This window comes from Coprinopsis cinerea (assembly GCF_000182895.1).
Source record: "Coprinopsis cinerea okayama7#130 chromosome 10 map unlocalized cont3.10, whole genome shotgun sequence".
Taxonomy (NCBI): domain Eukaryota; kingdom Fungi; phylum Basidiomycota; class Agaricomycetes; order Agaricales; family Psathyrellaceae; genus Coprinopsis; species Coprinopsis cinerea.
This window is the reverse complement of record NW_003307535.1, coordinates 503,342-518,365: the sequence shown is the minus strand read 5'-3', so window position 1 is coordinate 518,365 and position 15,024 is coordinate 503,342. Positions and strand designations below refer to the sequence as shown.

The 15,024-nt window shown below is 50.1% G+C and overlaps 5 protein-coding genes across 5 annotated transcripts; all 5 read left to right on the top strand.

Moving 5' to 3' along the window:
* Window positions 1-30: 30 nt before the first annotated feature.
* Window positions 31-1,554, top strand: CC1G_01623 (hypothetical protein; the record flags this gene model as incomplete). Its single annotated transcript, XM_001833894.2, has 5 exons — window positions 31-370; window positions 427-691; window positions 745-938; window positions 996-1,247; window positions 1,316-1,554. The coding sequence occupies exons 1-5, from the start codon at window positions 46-48 to the stop codon at window positions 1,552-1,554; spliced, it is 1,275 nt and encodes a 424-aa protein (XP_001833946.2). The 5' UTR covers window positions 31-45.
* A 501-nt stretch (window positions 1,555-2,055) lies between these two features.
* CC1G_01622 (cytochrome P450) lies at window positions 2,056-4,280 on the top strand (the record flags this gene model as incomplete). Its single annotated transcript, XM_001833893.2, has 12 exons — window positions 2,056-2,179; window positions 2,236-2,343; window positions 2,403-2,540; window positions 2,606-2,768; window positions 2,854-2,937; window positions 3,006-3,102; window positions 3,157-3,286; window positions 3,339-3,452; window positions 3,510-3,684; window positions 3,741-3,847; window positions 3,898-4,040; window positions 4,100-4,280. Exons 1-12 carry the CDS (start codon window positions 2,093-2,095, stop codon window positions 4,278-4,280), a joined length of 1,527 nt encoding a protein of 508 aa, XP_001833945.2. The 5' UTR covers window positions 2,056-2,092.
* A 1,965-nt stretch (window positions 4,281-6,245) lies between these two features.
* CC1G_01621 (cytochrome P450) lies at window positions 6,246-8,580 on the top strand (the record flags this gene model as incomplete). Its single annotated transcript, XM_001833892.2, has 11 exons — window positions 6,246-6,371; window positions 6,423-6,533; window positions 6,593-6,730; window positions 6,811-6,985; window positions 7,244-7,340; window positions 7,433-7,559; window positions 7,622-7,735; window positions 7,795-7,969; window positions 8,026-8,132; window positions 8,188-8,330; window positions 8,397-8,580. The coding sequence occupies 11 exons, from the start codon at window positions 6,246-6,248 to the stop codon at window positions 8,578-8,580; spliced, it is 1,497 nt and encodes a 498-aa protein (XP_001833944.2).
* A 1,021-nt stretch (window positions 8,581-9,601) lies between these two features.
* CC1G_01620 (cytochrome P450) lies at window positions 9,602-11,752 on the top strand (the record flags this gene model as incomplete). The annotated part of the gene is made up of 12 exons (XM_001833891.1): window positions 9,602-9,703; window positions 9,752-9,862; window positions 9,926-10,063; window positions 10,113-10,284; window positions 10,333-10,416; window positions 10,477-10,573; window positions 10,623-10,749; window positions 10,818-10,931; window positions 10,981-11,155; window positions 11,206-11,312; window positions 11,372-11,520; window positions 11,578-11,752. 12 exons carry the CDS (start codon window positions 9,602-9,604, stop codon window positions 11,750-11,752), a joined length of 1,551 nt encoding a protein of 516 aa, XP_001833943.1.
* An 851-nt stretch (window positions 11,753-12,603) lies between these two features.
* On the top strand, window positions 12,604-14,765 carry CC1G_01619 (cytochrome P450; the record flags this gene model as incomplete). Its single annotated transcript, XM_001833890.2, has 12 exons — window positions 12,604-12,687; window positions 12,748-12,858; window positions 12,916-13,053; window positions 13,112-13,289; window positions 13,343-13,426; window positions 13,489-13,585; window positions 13,642-13,756; window positions 13,819-13,932; window positions 13,991-14,165; window positions 14,222-14,328; window positions 14,390-14,526; window positions 14,585-14,765. 12 exons carry the CDS (start codon window positions 12,604-12,606, stop codon window positions 14,763-14,765), a joined length of 1,521 nt encoding a protein of 506 aa, XP_001833942.2.
* Window positions 14,766-15,024: the final 259 nt, after the last annotated feature.

The window sequence follows — 15,024 nt, the reverse complement described above, 5'->3', positions numbered from 1 at the left end:
TAACGCCTATCCTACAGGACATACACCTCTATCCCATCGTGAACCATGAGCTCACCTTCTCATACCTCGTCTGCGAATCCCAATCAATCAACTAGCAGTCCTGCGTTGAACTCAACGGAGCCGCCCTTTCCTGTTCTCCCTCCAAATCAGCCTCCGACCGTCCGACTGGGCGATGATGGAGCCAATTACTACGTCAACACCACCATAGACGACTTTTCTCCTTTGATGACTTTCTCGGATGGATGGATTTCGACGATCGCTGACATGAATTCTTCCAACCCTTTGAAACCAATCCCACAAAGGAATTGGCACCTCTGGACCTACAAAAGGACAGAGACACCCAATGCAACTGTTAGCATCGAGTTCTGGGGTCAGTTCCGATTGTCTCTTTCCAACCGCCTGAGCCGTCACTGAATTATGTCACAGGTTCTGAACTTTACCTCTACGGAGACACTGGCCCCGCCTATGGTGTTTACTCTCTAGCCCTCGACGACGAGACGCCGACTGTCCACACCGCCTTTTATCCTGCTCTTGCAGCCGGGAGATCCCATCTCATGCATACTTTGCGCAATTTGACGGAGGGAAGGCACGAGTTGACCATCACAAACCTTGGAACTCGAGATGGCTTAAATGAGGGTCCCGCTTTCCTGCTGGACTTTGCCGTCGCGAGGCAGAAGGTCGGCACAATTGAGTAGGTCTCGGTGATGTCATCGATTTGGACCAAGCTAATTTATCGCTTTACAGGGGTCTCCAGCCCAATGCATCGGACGTGAGGGACGAGGCCCTGTCCGGTCTCGCTACGAATGGAACATGGTCGCTCCTCAATATTCAAGATGACGTAGTGCCTGGCGAAGGCGGTCTAAAGCCGGCGATCTACGTTGAGCGCCGAGCGCTTTTCACTACAGATGATTGGGCGACCCTCGTCCACAGATTCCAAGGTAGGGTGACAGCAATCGCTTCCTCATCCCCTTGAACCTGACTCTATATGTGAACAGGAACGGGCATCCAAGTCTTTGGTGGCTGGAATTCCACCCACGGTTCTTACAGAGCAACCCTCACCGACACTGGCAACTCCACTGTGCTGCATTCCAAGATCTACGACACCGCTGCAGTCTGCGGCGGCAGCGATGCACCGGGATGCGAATGGCGTGGTACCACCCTCAAGTTTGCAGCCGCTGACCTCAATCCTGACGCACAGTATGAATTGACCCTGCAGAACGTGCACAGCGGCGGCAATTCGGCTTTTGGTAAGGATCCCTTCTGGTAAAAAATCAAGTCGTGGAGCTGACTGTCCGCCACTTTTCTTGCCATACAGAGGTTGGTTTCATCCGAGTCTTTGGCTCCCAAGACGCACGCGAACCTGGTACTGGCAGCAGTGGGGTCCCAGCACCTAGCACTGGCGGTGGTCTCCCAGAGCCTGGCTCTGCAGGACAACAACCTGGGGGCGCATCGGACGAGACTGGCTCGGGTCGGATGTATTCTTTGGATCCTTTGCTTCAACTCTGGGTCCTCATGTTCCTCTTCGTCGCCGCGTGGAAAACCCTGAAGCACTAAGTTCTCCATCTGCCTGCGACTAAGTCCTTTTCGTCCGATTGTTTATCGCCATTCTTTGGACATTACCGATGTACCGAGTCAGTGCTTTTTATCAACAATAGTGCGTGCAGCTGAGTTTCATACGGAGTGGAGACTTTGTTAATGAAGAAGTAATGTCCCAAGTTTGAAGACGTAGGGCTGTAAATAGTCACCGGCCTCGCATACACCCGCCCCCGCCTCATTATGAAAACGCCCGAACAATTCCCTCTCCGCGTAGCCGACCAATCAAACTGCCAGGCTTCGATGCTGCCAGTTAATCGTACTTCCGCTTCCAACACCCGGCTTTGTTCGGTTTGACTTCGCCACCGACAAGCGTAGGGGCGGAAGGACCGACTTTCCATACCATTCAATCTGCCCTGTAGCCTCTACCTAGTCCTTGGTTCACGGCAGGGGTCGTAGCGATAAAGATGTTGGAACTCCACTTAGCCGAGGCGAACCTCGATTCCTCTTTCTAACAATTCCCCGTCCTCCGCCCAACATCGACATTGTTAACATGTCGATGTACAGTCCACTGCAGATACTTGGAATTGGGTTGGCGACGTGGTTGCTCTACCAATGGTATCTCTTCCATGCCACTAGACGAAAGGTGAGCTTTCAAGTCGCACTCGTGCTCAGCGTCTCACCACCGACTGTGAGGTATAGGTCCAGCACATCCCTACCGTCGGAGGTGACGGTTTCATCAGTTCGTATATCTCTGGCTGGAAGTTTTTGGTTTATGGCCACCATATGGTCGAAGAGGGATATAAGAAGGTATGGGTCACCCTCCCTGGCGTTCTCCACTGCAGGACTCAGGCGCTTGATCATCGCAGTACCCGGGAAGAGCGTTCAAAATACCTACTGTTACCACCCCCAACCGATGGATGATTGTGCTGAGCGGCCCAGAAATGGTCGGGGACATCAAAAAGGCGACTCCAGACCAGCTCAGCTTCCCCGATGCAGCTTTCGAGGTGCGTAGAGTTGTCTCTTGTCACCACGGTCCCTGTGCTCACAGCACTACTTGCCGCCCCTGTAGCTCCTCCACAGCGACCACACCTTCGGGACTAAGAATTGTCGCCTCCACCCGTACCACATCGAGACCGTCCGAGGGCCTCTCACGAGAGCCTTTCCCTCACGCTTTGGAGAACTCAAGGAAGAGATGGTTCACTCATTTTCGCAGTTCATGCCTGCAACCACTGGTAAGTCGGCACAATGCCGATTCCGACTCTTTATTATTTACTTCGACAGCTAACATTGACGATGACGGCCGGTTTCTAATTTTAGATTGGACACCCTACACGATTATGAACACGCTTACGCCAATTATCAGCCGAACAAGTAACCGACTGTTCGTCGGTCTTCCTCTGTGTGAGTGGAGCTTCCGTTGTGCGCTCCTCCGAATGCATTTCAAACGTTCTGACCCTTGATTCCTCCAGGCCGTAACTCGGAGTATTGCAGCTTATTGGAGAACCTTACAATTCATACATTCGTGGTTGCGAATATTCTGAATCTTCTACCCGAATCATTCAGACCGTAAGTCGCTTGATTGCATTGGAGGATGATACCCGTTTGATAACCTCTGGTTAGTATTATTGGACGACTTGTTAGCAGGTTCCCAGGCGATCTGCGAAGGCTGAGAAAGCATGTTGACCCTCTTTTCATTGAAAGGAAAGAGCTCGATGCGATGCATGGTAGTCGGAAGTGGGAAGGGAGGCCTGTAAGTCCATATTCAAGTTGTAGTGTCACTTACGGACTAAAAGTCGACCTAGAGTGATATCATCTCGTGGCTGTTGGACACGGTTCCCGAGGAATTGGACAATCTTAATGATCTGGCGCTTCGACTGGTTGCCGTCAATATCGCTGCTATTCACACTACGACTATCGTGAGTGAACACCTCTCCAAAGGTGGTGAGTCAACAGATGCTAACGTTTCGGGATAGACCTTGAGCAATACTCTCTTCGAACTCGCATCTCGACACGAGTACATCGCACCACTAAGAGAGGAAATCGACCAAGTTCTCAAGGAATACGGATGGACAAAGGAAGGGATGGGTAAGATGCGCAAGCTGGACAGTTTCATCAAGGAGGTTAGCCGCCTCCACACACTTTCTGCGGGTGAGCGTCATAACCGTGACAGGCCCCTTCGAACCCGAATTCACCATTTCCGTTAGTATCGATACAGAGGAAGTCCAGGGTGGACTACAAGCTCTCCGACGGTACCGTGATCCCTGCGGGATTCAGAGTAGCGGCTGCATCTTCACCGAGTCACTGTAATCCCGTACGCTTTTCTCTTTCAATCGGGGTAAACCCATCTGACCCCTGAAACAGAACGAATACGAAGACCCAATGTCCTTCAACGGTTTCCGATTCTCAGAGATTCGAGAGGATGCCAAAGAAAACCAGCATCACCGCAACCAATTGGTCTCGCTCGACGCCAACTTCCTTTTCTTTGGTCATGGACGGTCTGCGTGGTAAGCCTCCAGTTCCATCCTCCCGGCCTTTGTTTGATGCACTGACGCGCTCGGCGCAGCCCTGGGAGGTTCTTTGCAGCGAGTGAAATGAAGGCGATCATGTCCCACATCTTGATGAACTATGATATCAAGTTGGAGAATGACAGCACCACCCCTCCCTCACATTTCTGGTACGCAACGCTCAAGTCACCAAGCCCGACTGGCCGAGTCTTGTTCAGGAAACGAAGTGATGTAGAATAGTAGACGTATAATTAGATTCCATACTTCAGCTACTTAGCGCTCCACAGAAACTCTGGTATTCCATCAATGCAAAGATAGCGCTCCTTGACCTCCGGACGGGATAGGCGCCATATATGACTGCAGAGGTCACGAGAATTGCACTACAGTTGCGGATTTAGCTCGTTGCTTCCGTCGTACTTGATTCCAATGGTAAGAAGAGAGTGCCATTGTACCAATGGATCCTGTGCAAGAGGGGCTTCGCGAGGTGCAGGTGCAAGGAGTCCGTCCCCTGGTTTCTCAAATCCGATTGAAATGGAAGAGGCCTTATCGTCATGGACCTCCTAGCATCTAAGGCCAACTCGGGGCAGGGGCCACTTGAAGCTATTGACTAGATGGTTTCCTGTCAGGGGAACTGGCGTTATTTACTAAGTACGGCCTTGCTGTTTTCTGACAGGCAGTCTGCTTGGTCGGAATATGGCACTTAGGCCTTGAAGGCCCTTTGCTGCCTCCGTATGCATAGGTTTGAACAAATGAAACGATATCAATCCGTTGTGCATAATTTCCGTCATGCCGTATACAGGTTTAGACTTCCGTTATCGTCTCTTCTGAACCATCAATTGCTCAGAATGAAGGCATAGTGCGCACGCCATTCAGCACATCTCCTTGCAGAACTTCTACATTAAAGCGCGCTGCTAAATACAGTGTGAAATACGCCGTAACCACTAACTTACGGTGACCTCGGTCTCACCAAAACCCCAATACGCGAGATAATTCAATTGGAGAGTAGTCCCATGCTGCTTCTTTCCATACCATGTTGCAGTGGAACTATCCATCTCGGAATACCTCAATGGGGGATTTCAATCGCAAGTCAACAAACGACTCTATACTGGGCAACAATGTATTCAGGAGATTATAACACCTGCTGATAGAGGATTCTGCTGACAGTTTCCGGGCGGTGAATGCCTCGAGGTGCTCTGCGTCCCTGAAGGTGATGGCACAACCCTCGATGATACTAGATTAAGATGCAGGTGCGGTCATATCCGTACTCCGCGATGGATTCCAGAATTGCCAAAACATTCTTGTATAGGTTTTCATAGACGATATGCGGTATTCAAAGGAAGCAAAAATGGATACTAGATTCACTTTCGACAGCCACAAACGCTTTCGAACGTTATTTAGGGAATGCTTTAAAAGAATATCCGGGGTAGGACGGCCACCAATTGAATCATCAGCTCTATTAGCTGAGGTACCATTTTGTCTAGAGCTTGAGCTGGAGTCTAGAGTAACGCAAGGCTCACATACACCCTCTCCTTTGTATAATAATAATACTCCGCTTGTTTTGACGAAGAAAGGCCGAAAGGGGGGGTGGGTGGCAGTGGTCCATCTCTTGACAATATTCATCCAAGGGGCAGCAACTTGAAGGGGTTCACTAAACGTTATCGGCCAGATAATCTGGCACGCACGCCGCATATCCAGTCCGCGTGACTCCATATGAGGCGTTTTGAGTGAAAGCACGCGCTTATCTTTGTTGATACCAAGTGATAGGTGGCCGGTCCACATCCCGTTAGCCGCGGACGCAATACACTACAATGATGCTGCTTCTATTGGCTTCAACGTACCTCGCGGGCTCCGGGACTCGCGTTTGAAGCGCCAAAAGAACATGATGGCATCGAGCGCCCAAACGCTGCGGGGCTGGTACAAGGCCCCTCTTTGGGAAAGGTTGTTCCATGAGGAAGCGGCGAATGACATACACACACCAATTGTTTCCATTCCGTAAAATCTGAGGGTGCTCTGTACCTCATACTTACCTACTGCTGTGTTGGCGGCTTGTCACTGGAGACAGGTGCAACCATCATCGCCACACCCAGGGACGGTAAGATCAAACATGTATAAAGGGACAGAGGTCGTAAACTGGCTGGTTAGAGATTTCGGCATTCTCTCCCCTTCTTCTTTTTTGATTCTCTTCACTCAGGTTTTCTTCTCGCTATGACATTCTTCAACGATTTAATGACCGTCGTTCACCATCCCAACCTCCTCCCCATAGCGCTCGGAGCTGCCGTCCTCGGTTGGCTGGTCTACCAGTGGGTTCTCTTCACCATTGCCACGCGAAAGGTCAATCGTCTGCTTCTCATACATTTCCAATGCTGAAACTACTCTGAACAGGTCCGAAGCATCCCGACGGTGGGCTCTGATGGTTTTATCATGTCGTACTTCTCAGCCTGGAGATACGAGTTTGGCATCGGCCGTCAAATGATTCAAGAAGGTTACGACAAGGTACCAACGTCTACATAACCTGTCGATCGCCTTCGAATACTTACCACCTCACCCTTCAGTACCCAGGAGGTGTTTTCAAAGTTCCAACCCTCAGCTCGCCGAACCGCTGGTTGATCGTCGTAAGCGGCGCCAAGCTGGTCGATGACATTCGGAAAGCTGGGAAGGACGAGCTCTCCTTCAGTGACGCCGGTTTTGAGGTGGGTCCCAACTGCGCCATTGCCGCCACTCTTCCATCAGGCTCAATACCTCGTTTCTGACGTGATTATTTCATGGACAGCTTTTCCAAAGCGACCACCTGGTTCAAGGTCCCGGGAAATCTGTGAATAACCGAGACACAACCTATCATATCGGCGTTGTCCAGGGTCCCTTGACGAAAGGATATCCACATCTCTTTGAGGAGATTCGAGACGAGATTGCTCAGTCATACAACGATTTGATACCGCCTACAGAAGGTATGTTTTCACCCACCACATTCCGCCTCAGTCCCCTTTTCCTATCCCACCGGATCATTATATTGGCACCATCATTGATCGGACCTACATCCCAGATTGGTCACACATCCAAGTCTACAAAACAGTCATTCCGGCCATCTGTCGAACAACCAATAGATTGCTTGTTGGCCTGCCTTTATGTGAGTACAAGCTATCCCTGGTGGGGGTTTCGAATATAAAACGTGTTCGTGTTTGCTCACTTGGCACAAAATCTCACAGGCCGTAACCCTGAATACCGTAGCATCCAGGAAAACCTTACCGTCCATCTCGTTGTCGCAGGAACGTTCCTGGGACTATTGCCCCCATTCTTGAGACCGTAAGTTCTGACCCAAACGCTAGTTCCGCCGGTGACACTTGGGTAAAAATGTTGATACGAGGGTCAACTGACTGCCACCTTGTCATCTACAGGCTTGTCGGGCGTCTGATCACCAAATTTCCCGCCTCCAACAGCCTCGTGCAAAAGCATATCACTCCGCTTGTCGAGGAGGTTACTAAGATTAACCAGATTTATGGACCCAAGTCGGAGAAACGGCCCGTGAGTTCCTCACATAACTCTTCCAGGTGCAGGCAGACGCTGAAACTGGATTATCGTTGCAGAATAATCTGATTTCCTGGCTGATGGACGCCGCTCCTGAGCAATGTCGAACAATGGCTGACATTGCTGGGAGGGTCATCTTGATCAACATTGCGGCGATCCATACCACCTCTCTCGTGCGTCCTGCTTCATCTTTTCATGCCGATCCTTCCGCGAATCGTAACCGAATTCACAGGCTTTGAACGACACATTGTTTGAACTTGCAGCGCGCCAGGAGTATATCGTGCCTCTCCGCGCTGAAGTAGAACAGGCGATCGAAGAATATGGCTGGACTAAAGAGGCGATGACCAGAATGTACAAGTTGGATAGCTTCATCAAAGAATCGTGTCGAGTAAATGGACTCCTTGCAGGTGCATATTTCCCCCTCTTTACTCGAACTATCGCTCACCGAGCTTCATTTTGAAAGTCTCGATGGTCCGTAATGCCAGGACGGATTATCATCTTTCGAATGGGACGGTCATTCCCGCTGGCTTCAGAGTCGTTACTGCAGCTGATCCTACTCATCATGACCCTGTATGTGTGACATTCATATGAATGGGAATGTGTCAGTTACTGACAATGCCTTTAGTTGATCTACGAGGATCCCAATAGTTTCAAAGGATTCCGATTTTGTGGGCCGAACGGGAACGACGAGAGCGCAAACAGGCTTCGAAACCAACTGGTATCGCTCGACCTCAACTACATGCTATTCGGTAACGGACGCTCTGCATGGTACGTGCCTCCACCTTCCGTTTCGTGGTATGGGCTTGATCTCACCGAGGTTGGCGCTATATACAGCCCTGGTCGATTCTTCGCCGTCAATGAGCTCAAAGCAATGTTGGCTCACCTTTTGATAAATTACGACTTCAAACTCCCTAATGATGAAACCGAACCTCCGGCCCCGATTTGGATTGGACACCATCGTGTCCCCAACCAGACAGCTGGAATCATGTTCAAAGAACGTATCACGAAGAAGCAATGAACCTAGAATGCACTGGAAACGACCCCTTCATGACCTTCTTTCCCATGAATTACTCAACTTTTCCCTACGATTCATTCATCCTCGCCGTCCATACATCTAGTGTTACTGAATAATGTCTAGTCTGTTGTATTTGTAGTAATTCTCTTCGTTCACGAACTTTTGCGACTGAAGTAATAGATCGATACATCAAATTGCTTGAATCCTGAATGCCTTACATTCTATTCCCCGACACCTTTTCTGACAGTAACGCGATTACTGTTCCTTGAATGAAAGATCCTGAATTCCGTTGGCCATCGTTCTCCGGGTTAGGGTTTATCTGATGGTATGGACTCGCAGGTCGGAGACCGGAATCCCCGCGACTGCTTGTCTCTGTACTTGCTCGCCCACAGCTGTTCGCCTTCTATTTCTATGACTGTTGCAGCGGTAGAAGCCCACAACGGCGGTGAAAACGGACAACATGGGAAAGGACGACCGCCGTGAACCCTGTCGCCCGCATCGGCTATGCAAACTTGTGTTGGTGAACAGAGGGAATGTTTTCGAAGCAGACGGGGATGATTGTTCGGACTATGGAGCACGAACTAGTTGCAGGAGATACAATCTTAGATTGTAAGTGTCCCATTGATTCCCTACATTTACAATCCTGTGTCTAAGTTTATGGGCGTCGGTCAGGCCTCAAATCGTCAACAAAAGTCATCAGCACGGCTTGGCACGACGTCCACTGTGAGACAGATCCACCTCTGCCCCACCCTGTTCACATTTCCGATGGTCAACCGGAATCTAAAGCGAACAGTTTCCGAAATGACCTAGTGTATTTATACCTTTGAGGGTTGTACGGAAACCCTAGGTCCGGCAAGGCTCGAGTTTGGCTTTCCCTTGCTTCCATTCACCACAAGGCGCGGAAATTTGAATAGTGGGCCCTCCATTCCGGACTTCACTTGTTGGTAGCCCGAAGAGAAGAGGGAGCCAAAGGAGCGATAAAGGACCTCGGTGACGTGTCTCCCTTCGAGAGCTGACTATCGTCATGTCTCTCAGCTTACCCTTCTCTTATACCACCCTCCTTGGGACGGGCGCTGGAATATGGGTCGCATATCTGTGGCTTCTTTTTACGACCGCCAAACGGAAGGTCAGTGCGATTTCCTAGCAAATATGCCCATTTTTCATCCCCTTGTAGGTCCAACACATCCCTACCATTGGACCGGACGGCTTTATCACGTCGTACATCTCTGCTTGGAGGTATGAGTTCGGGAAAGGAAGAAAAATGATCCAGGAGGGCTACGACAAGGTACGAGCGCGGATGAAGCATATCGCTGTCGTATTTTGCTTACCCGTTGCGGCCAACCTATAGTATCCCGGCGGGGTCTTCAAAGTGCCTACCCTTACAACGCGCAATGGGTGGTTGATAGTGGCAAACGGGACAAAGCTCACTGAGGATATTCGCAAGGCCACCGATGATCAGCTATCGTTCGGAGATGCTTCCTTCGAGGTATGTTCCTACCATTGCGTCGCGCTACTGAGAACTCATTCTTGCCCAGCTATTCCAAACAGACCATTTGCTCGGCGCTGGCAAAAGTATCAGTGATAGGCAAACGCCCTACCACGTCTCTGTTGTTCGCGGTGCTCTCACCAAAGGCTTCTCTTCACGGATGGAAGAAATCAGGGACGAGTTCGTCCAGGCGGTCTCTGACGTCATGTCAATTGGAACAGGTAAGAGACCCGTCGCTCTCTATTTCCTGCACTGACAGTTGTGAATAGAATGGTCCAGCTTCAAGGTTCATAAGTCGCTATTGCCCATTATTTCCAGGACAACCAACCGCTTCTTCGTCGGGTTGCCACTATGTGAGTTCCTTGGCCGAACCTCTCTACACGAACAGCATACTCAAACTGTTCGAATTATAGGCAGAAACGAGGAATTCTGTCGTATCCAGGAAAGCCTTACTGTCCACTTGGTTGCTGCAGGGACGTTCCTCAATCTTCTTCCTGCACCGTTCAGGCCGTAAGCATCTCTATCTCGTATTTGTATTGAAACCTAATTGGTTGCTTAGTATCGTTGGGAAACTCATCACCAAGTTCCCCTCAGCAAATCGAAAGATAGAAAAACACTTGGCACCACTTTTCCAGGAGAGAATGGAAATGGACGCGAAGCATGGACGCAAGTGGGAAGGAAGACCGGTTAGTAATCAGACCAACATTTCAAGCTATCTGTCGGATAATACTCACCAATGCCCCCTATTTCCTAGGCCGATGTGATTTCGTGGCTGCTAGATGCTGCCCCCGACCACCGCAGAAACCTTGAAGACCTTTCGGGCCGAGTAATCGCCCTCAACATCGCGGCTATCCATACGACCTCTGTGGTAAGATCTGTCTAGCATTTTACTTTGCGGATATCTGACTGTCTGCCAGGTGCTCTGCAACACCCTTTTCGAACTAGCCGCCCGTCAAGAGTATTTTGCTCCATTGCGATCTGAAGTCGAGGATGCCATCAATACCTATGGGTGGACTAAGGAAGCGACAACGAAGATGCGCAAAGTCGATAGCTTCATTCGAGAATCCAGTCGAGTTACAGGGATCACTGCGGGTACGAGTTGCGTTCTAAACAGCCCGCGATATGTTCTAACAATGGCACAGTGTCAATGATAAGGAACTCTAGATCTGACTTCACTTTCTCCAACGGTGTTGTCGTCCCCGCCGGTTTCAGGGTAGCGGTACCCGCGGACGCCACTCATCGCGATCCTGTAGGCTTCCCTATTTTCGTCCTCTCCCCATTGAACTAATCTCAACGCTTCTTCACCAGCAATACTATGAGGATCCCCACACCTTCAAAGGGTTCAGATTCGTAGATGAAAGCGAAGACTCGGAGGGTTTCAATCTCGACAGCCTCAGGAATCAAATGGTCGCATTGGACACTACATTCCTTCTTTTCGGCAACGGCAGATCTGCTTGGTTAGTTAATCCTCTTTTTTCCGAAGCAGGCGGACTTACACTTTCTCCCCGCGGCAGTCCTGGACGCTTCTTCGCTGTGGCTGAGATCAAGGCTATGCTCGCGCACCTTCTCATGAACTACGATTTCAAGCTGCCGAACGATAGCAGGGAACCACCCACTCCCCATTGGCTTGGCCATACCCGGCTCCCCAACGAAAGCGCCGAGATCCTCTTTAGGAAGCGGAAGGAGTAAGGGCAGGACGGCTGAAGTATTAGATGTGTGTTGTAAACGTTGGGCGCTGTTGCGCCACTTGTACGCAATTATAGTTGCTTGCCTGACATCAGCTTGACCCATTGCACTGGTGCCGGGCTTTCCTGAAGGCCGATTGGTGTTGGCATTGCCTCCCCTACGATAAAGGTGCGTATTTCTGGATACAGTTGATTCATCCTGATTGTCCATGATATATTCGAGCAGAGGGTGGATGGACGGTGTTCTGCCCACTGAACATATGTTCCTGTTTCAAACGCACCAAGATTCCGGAGATCTCGACCCGCAGGTACATACGGTTCCTGACAGTGGAAGACATTGATCTTCCATGTTCTGTCCGAAAGACAAACACACACATACCTGTGTGATGTTCTCCATTCCCGTGTACATCGGGAAAGGGGAAAGGGCGGGCACGGGTGTCAACGGTATCGCCGGTGTGTTTGAGGGTCCCTCAAATCTCCACTTGTAAGTTGTGGGTCTATTATTTTACTTTTGTGACCGAGGCCGTGATGCCCGGGGCTCAGTCGACCTGAACTTGAACCCGGTGCGGTCGTCACTCTATACAACCTCCTGGTCCACCTCTTGGTCCTGGTCCGCAGGCACAAATCCATGTGGATACATACCATTTTTCATTCCGATACCAGAACACATAACCGGGGTTGTCTGTCCGCTGATTCTTCTTTCAAAATCGTTCGCCTAGGTATACCCTTCTGACACGAACTGTCGTCTTCACGTAAATGATACATACAGCGCCCAAATGCCCGGCTATCTCAGCTGACATTGCAGCATATAATAACCTTCATTGATTGTCTAACTGGATCCTTGCCTCCCACATCATGACATACGCCGCTGTTCTGGGATTTTTGGCCTCATCCTGGATTGTGTACCAGTGGGTGACATTTACTATTTCCACACGCAAGGTAGGCCTTCTCCCCCTGTGTCTAGAACTTCCGCCACTGACGACTTGAAACATCGTTCAGGTTCGCGATATACCGACCGTGGGCCCTGATGGTTTCATCTCCTCGTACCTCTCAGCCTGGAAGTATGAATTTGGGAATGGGAAACAGATGATACAGGAGGGCTACGAAAAGGTAAGCAGGATATCCATCGTTTTTCTGATCGAAATATGACATCATGAGCGCTTATAGTACCCTGGATCGGTTTTCAAAGTCCCAACGCTCAGCTCTCCAAACCGATGGATGATTGTGGTCAATGGCTCCCGGTTGATAGAGGATTTACGAAAAGCTAGCAAAGAGCAGCTATCTTTTGGAGACGCATTCTTTGAGGTGTGTAATGATCGCCCTTCGCTTGAACGGAACCGTCTCTGACTGATTTACCGAGCAGCTTTTCCAAAGCGACCATCTCATGCATGGTCCTGGGAAGAGCGTCAACCGTCGCGATACTGCAGAATATCATATTGGCGTCGTTCGAGGGCCCTTGACCAGAGGCTATCCTTTCAGGTTCGAGGATATTAAAGACGAAATATCCCAGTCCTTCTCCGACCTGATTCCTGTGACAGAGAGTAAGATCATTTGCTTCTCATCACTTCCTATAGCGCTGAACTTAATTTTCTAGGCTGGTCCCCCGTAAAAATCCACGATGTTATTATCCACATCATATGCAGAACCACCAACCGGCTTTTCGTTGGTTTACCCCTCTGTGAGAGAGCTTGGGTCTACCACTTGCTTGCCACCACCTGACCATGGCGGTTCACGTCACAGGTCGCGACCCCGACTACTGTCGCATCCAAGAAACTATTACTGTCCACCTCGTTACTGCCGGGACCTTCTTAGCCCTTCTACCCGCAGCATTTCGACCGTACGTCCTTCACTTACCCGGTCCGCTCGTTCCGTTCTGAAGTCGCCTTGGAATAGGGTTGTTGGGCGCCTAATCACTCGATTCCCCTCGACGATTAAAAAAGTGCAAGATTGTATTACCCCACTTGCCGAAGAAATAATCAAGTCCAAGGCAGCATGGGAAGGCAAGAATGTAAGGGAATATCAGGACATTCTGACATGTATTGTGGTCGGTTAATTGACGCCATGTTCAAGGGAAATCTCCTCTCTTGGCTCTGGGAAGAAGCTCCGGAGAAATGCAAGACCCTCTCTGACCTGGCCGGAAGGCTCATCATGGTCAACATAGCTTCACTTCATACTACAACTCAGGTGAGCTTCCACTGTTAAGTTATCTACTAGCGCCTCGCCAGCTCAATGCTGTCTCCAGGTCGTCACCGACACGCTCCTCGAGCTCGCTGCTCGCCAAGAGTACGTTGCACCCTTACGGTCTGAAGTTGAATATGCCATCGACGAGCTGGGGTGGACCAAAGAAGCCATGAGCAAGATGCACAAGCTGGACAGCTTCATTAAGGAGACTTGTCGATTGAAAGGACTAATGCCAAGTGAGCACCCTTTGTTTGATCGTCTAGATTTCACAGACTTGACCTTTGCTTTCTAGTCACCGTAGTTAGGAATGCAAGGGTCGACTACCGTCTTTCGAACGGCGCAGTCATTCCAGCTGGATTCAGAGTCTCTGCTTCAGCGAGCCCTCTTCACACCGATCCAGTACGTTTCCCGACCTCATCCCGAGCATTTCTTGTATCCTGACACGCACCCATGTTTGTAGATGGTCTACGAGAATGCCGAGTCCTTCGATGGCTATCGCTTCGCCGGATCGCAGGAAGATGGTTCAAGCAATGGCCACAGTCAGCTGGTTTCTCTCGACTCCAACTATCTACTTTTCGGTCATGGACGTGCCGCATGGTATAAGCTTCCCCCTCATCTGCCCAAAGAGAATGGCTGACTTGGCATCTCATCCTAGTCCCGGTCGTTTCTTCGCTGTTAGCGAAATCAAAGCAATGATGGCGCACGTCTTACTCAATTACGACTTCAAGCTTCCAAACGACGAAACTCGCGCACCTGAAGCCGATTGGTTTGGTCACCATCGTGTTCCAAACCAAACGGCCGAGATTATGTTTAGAAAGCGTCAAAGCATTCATTAACGAACCTTTATGTAACGAGCCCTCTCAACGATGGTGACTATCATCAGCCTGCGGAGCACAGTTCAAATTCGGGAATTACCGTCTTGCTAGTGTTTGATCTCATGAAGTGACGTGAACAGTGAAGATCCCACCCCATTGGCGCCTGGGCGCTACGCTACTCTCGGTCCATCGTTCAACAATGTTGACATTATGACTATGATACAGTTTGTTTGATACATGTTGCAAAATACGACTTCAACAGTTCACTGGCACCACCCAA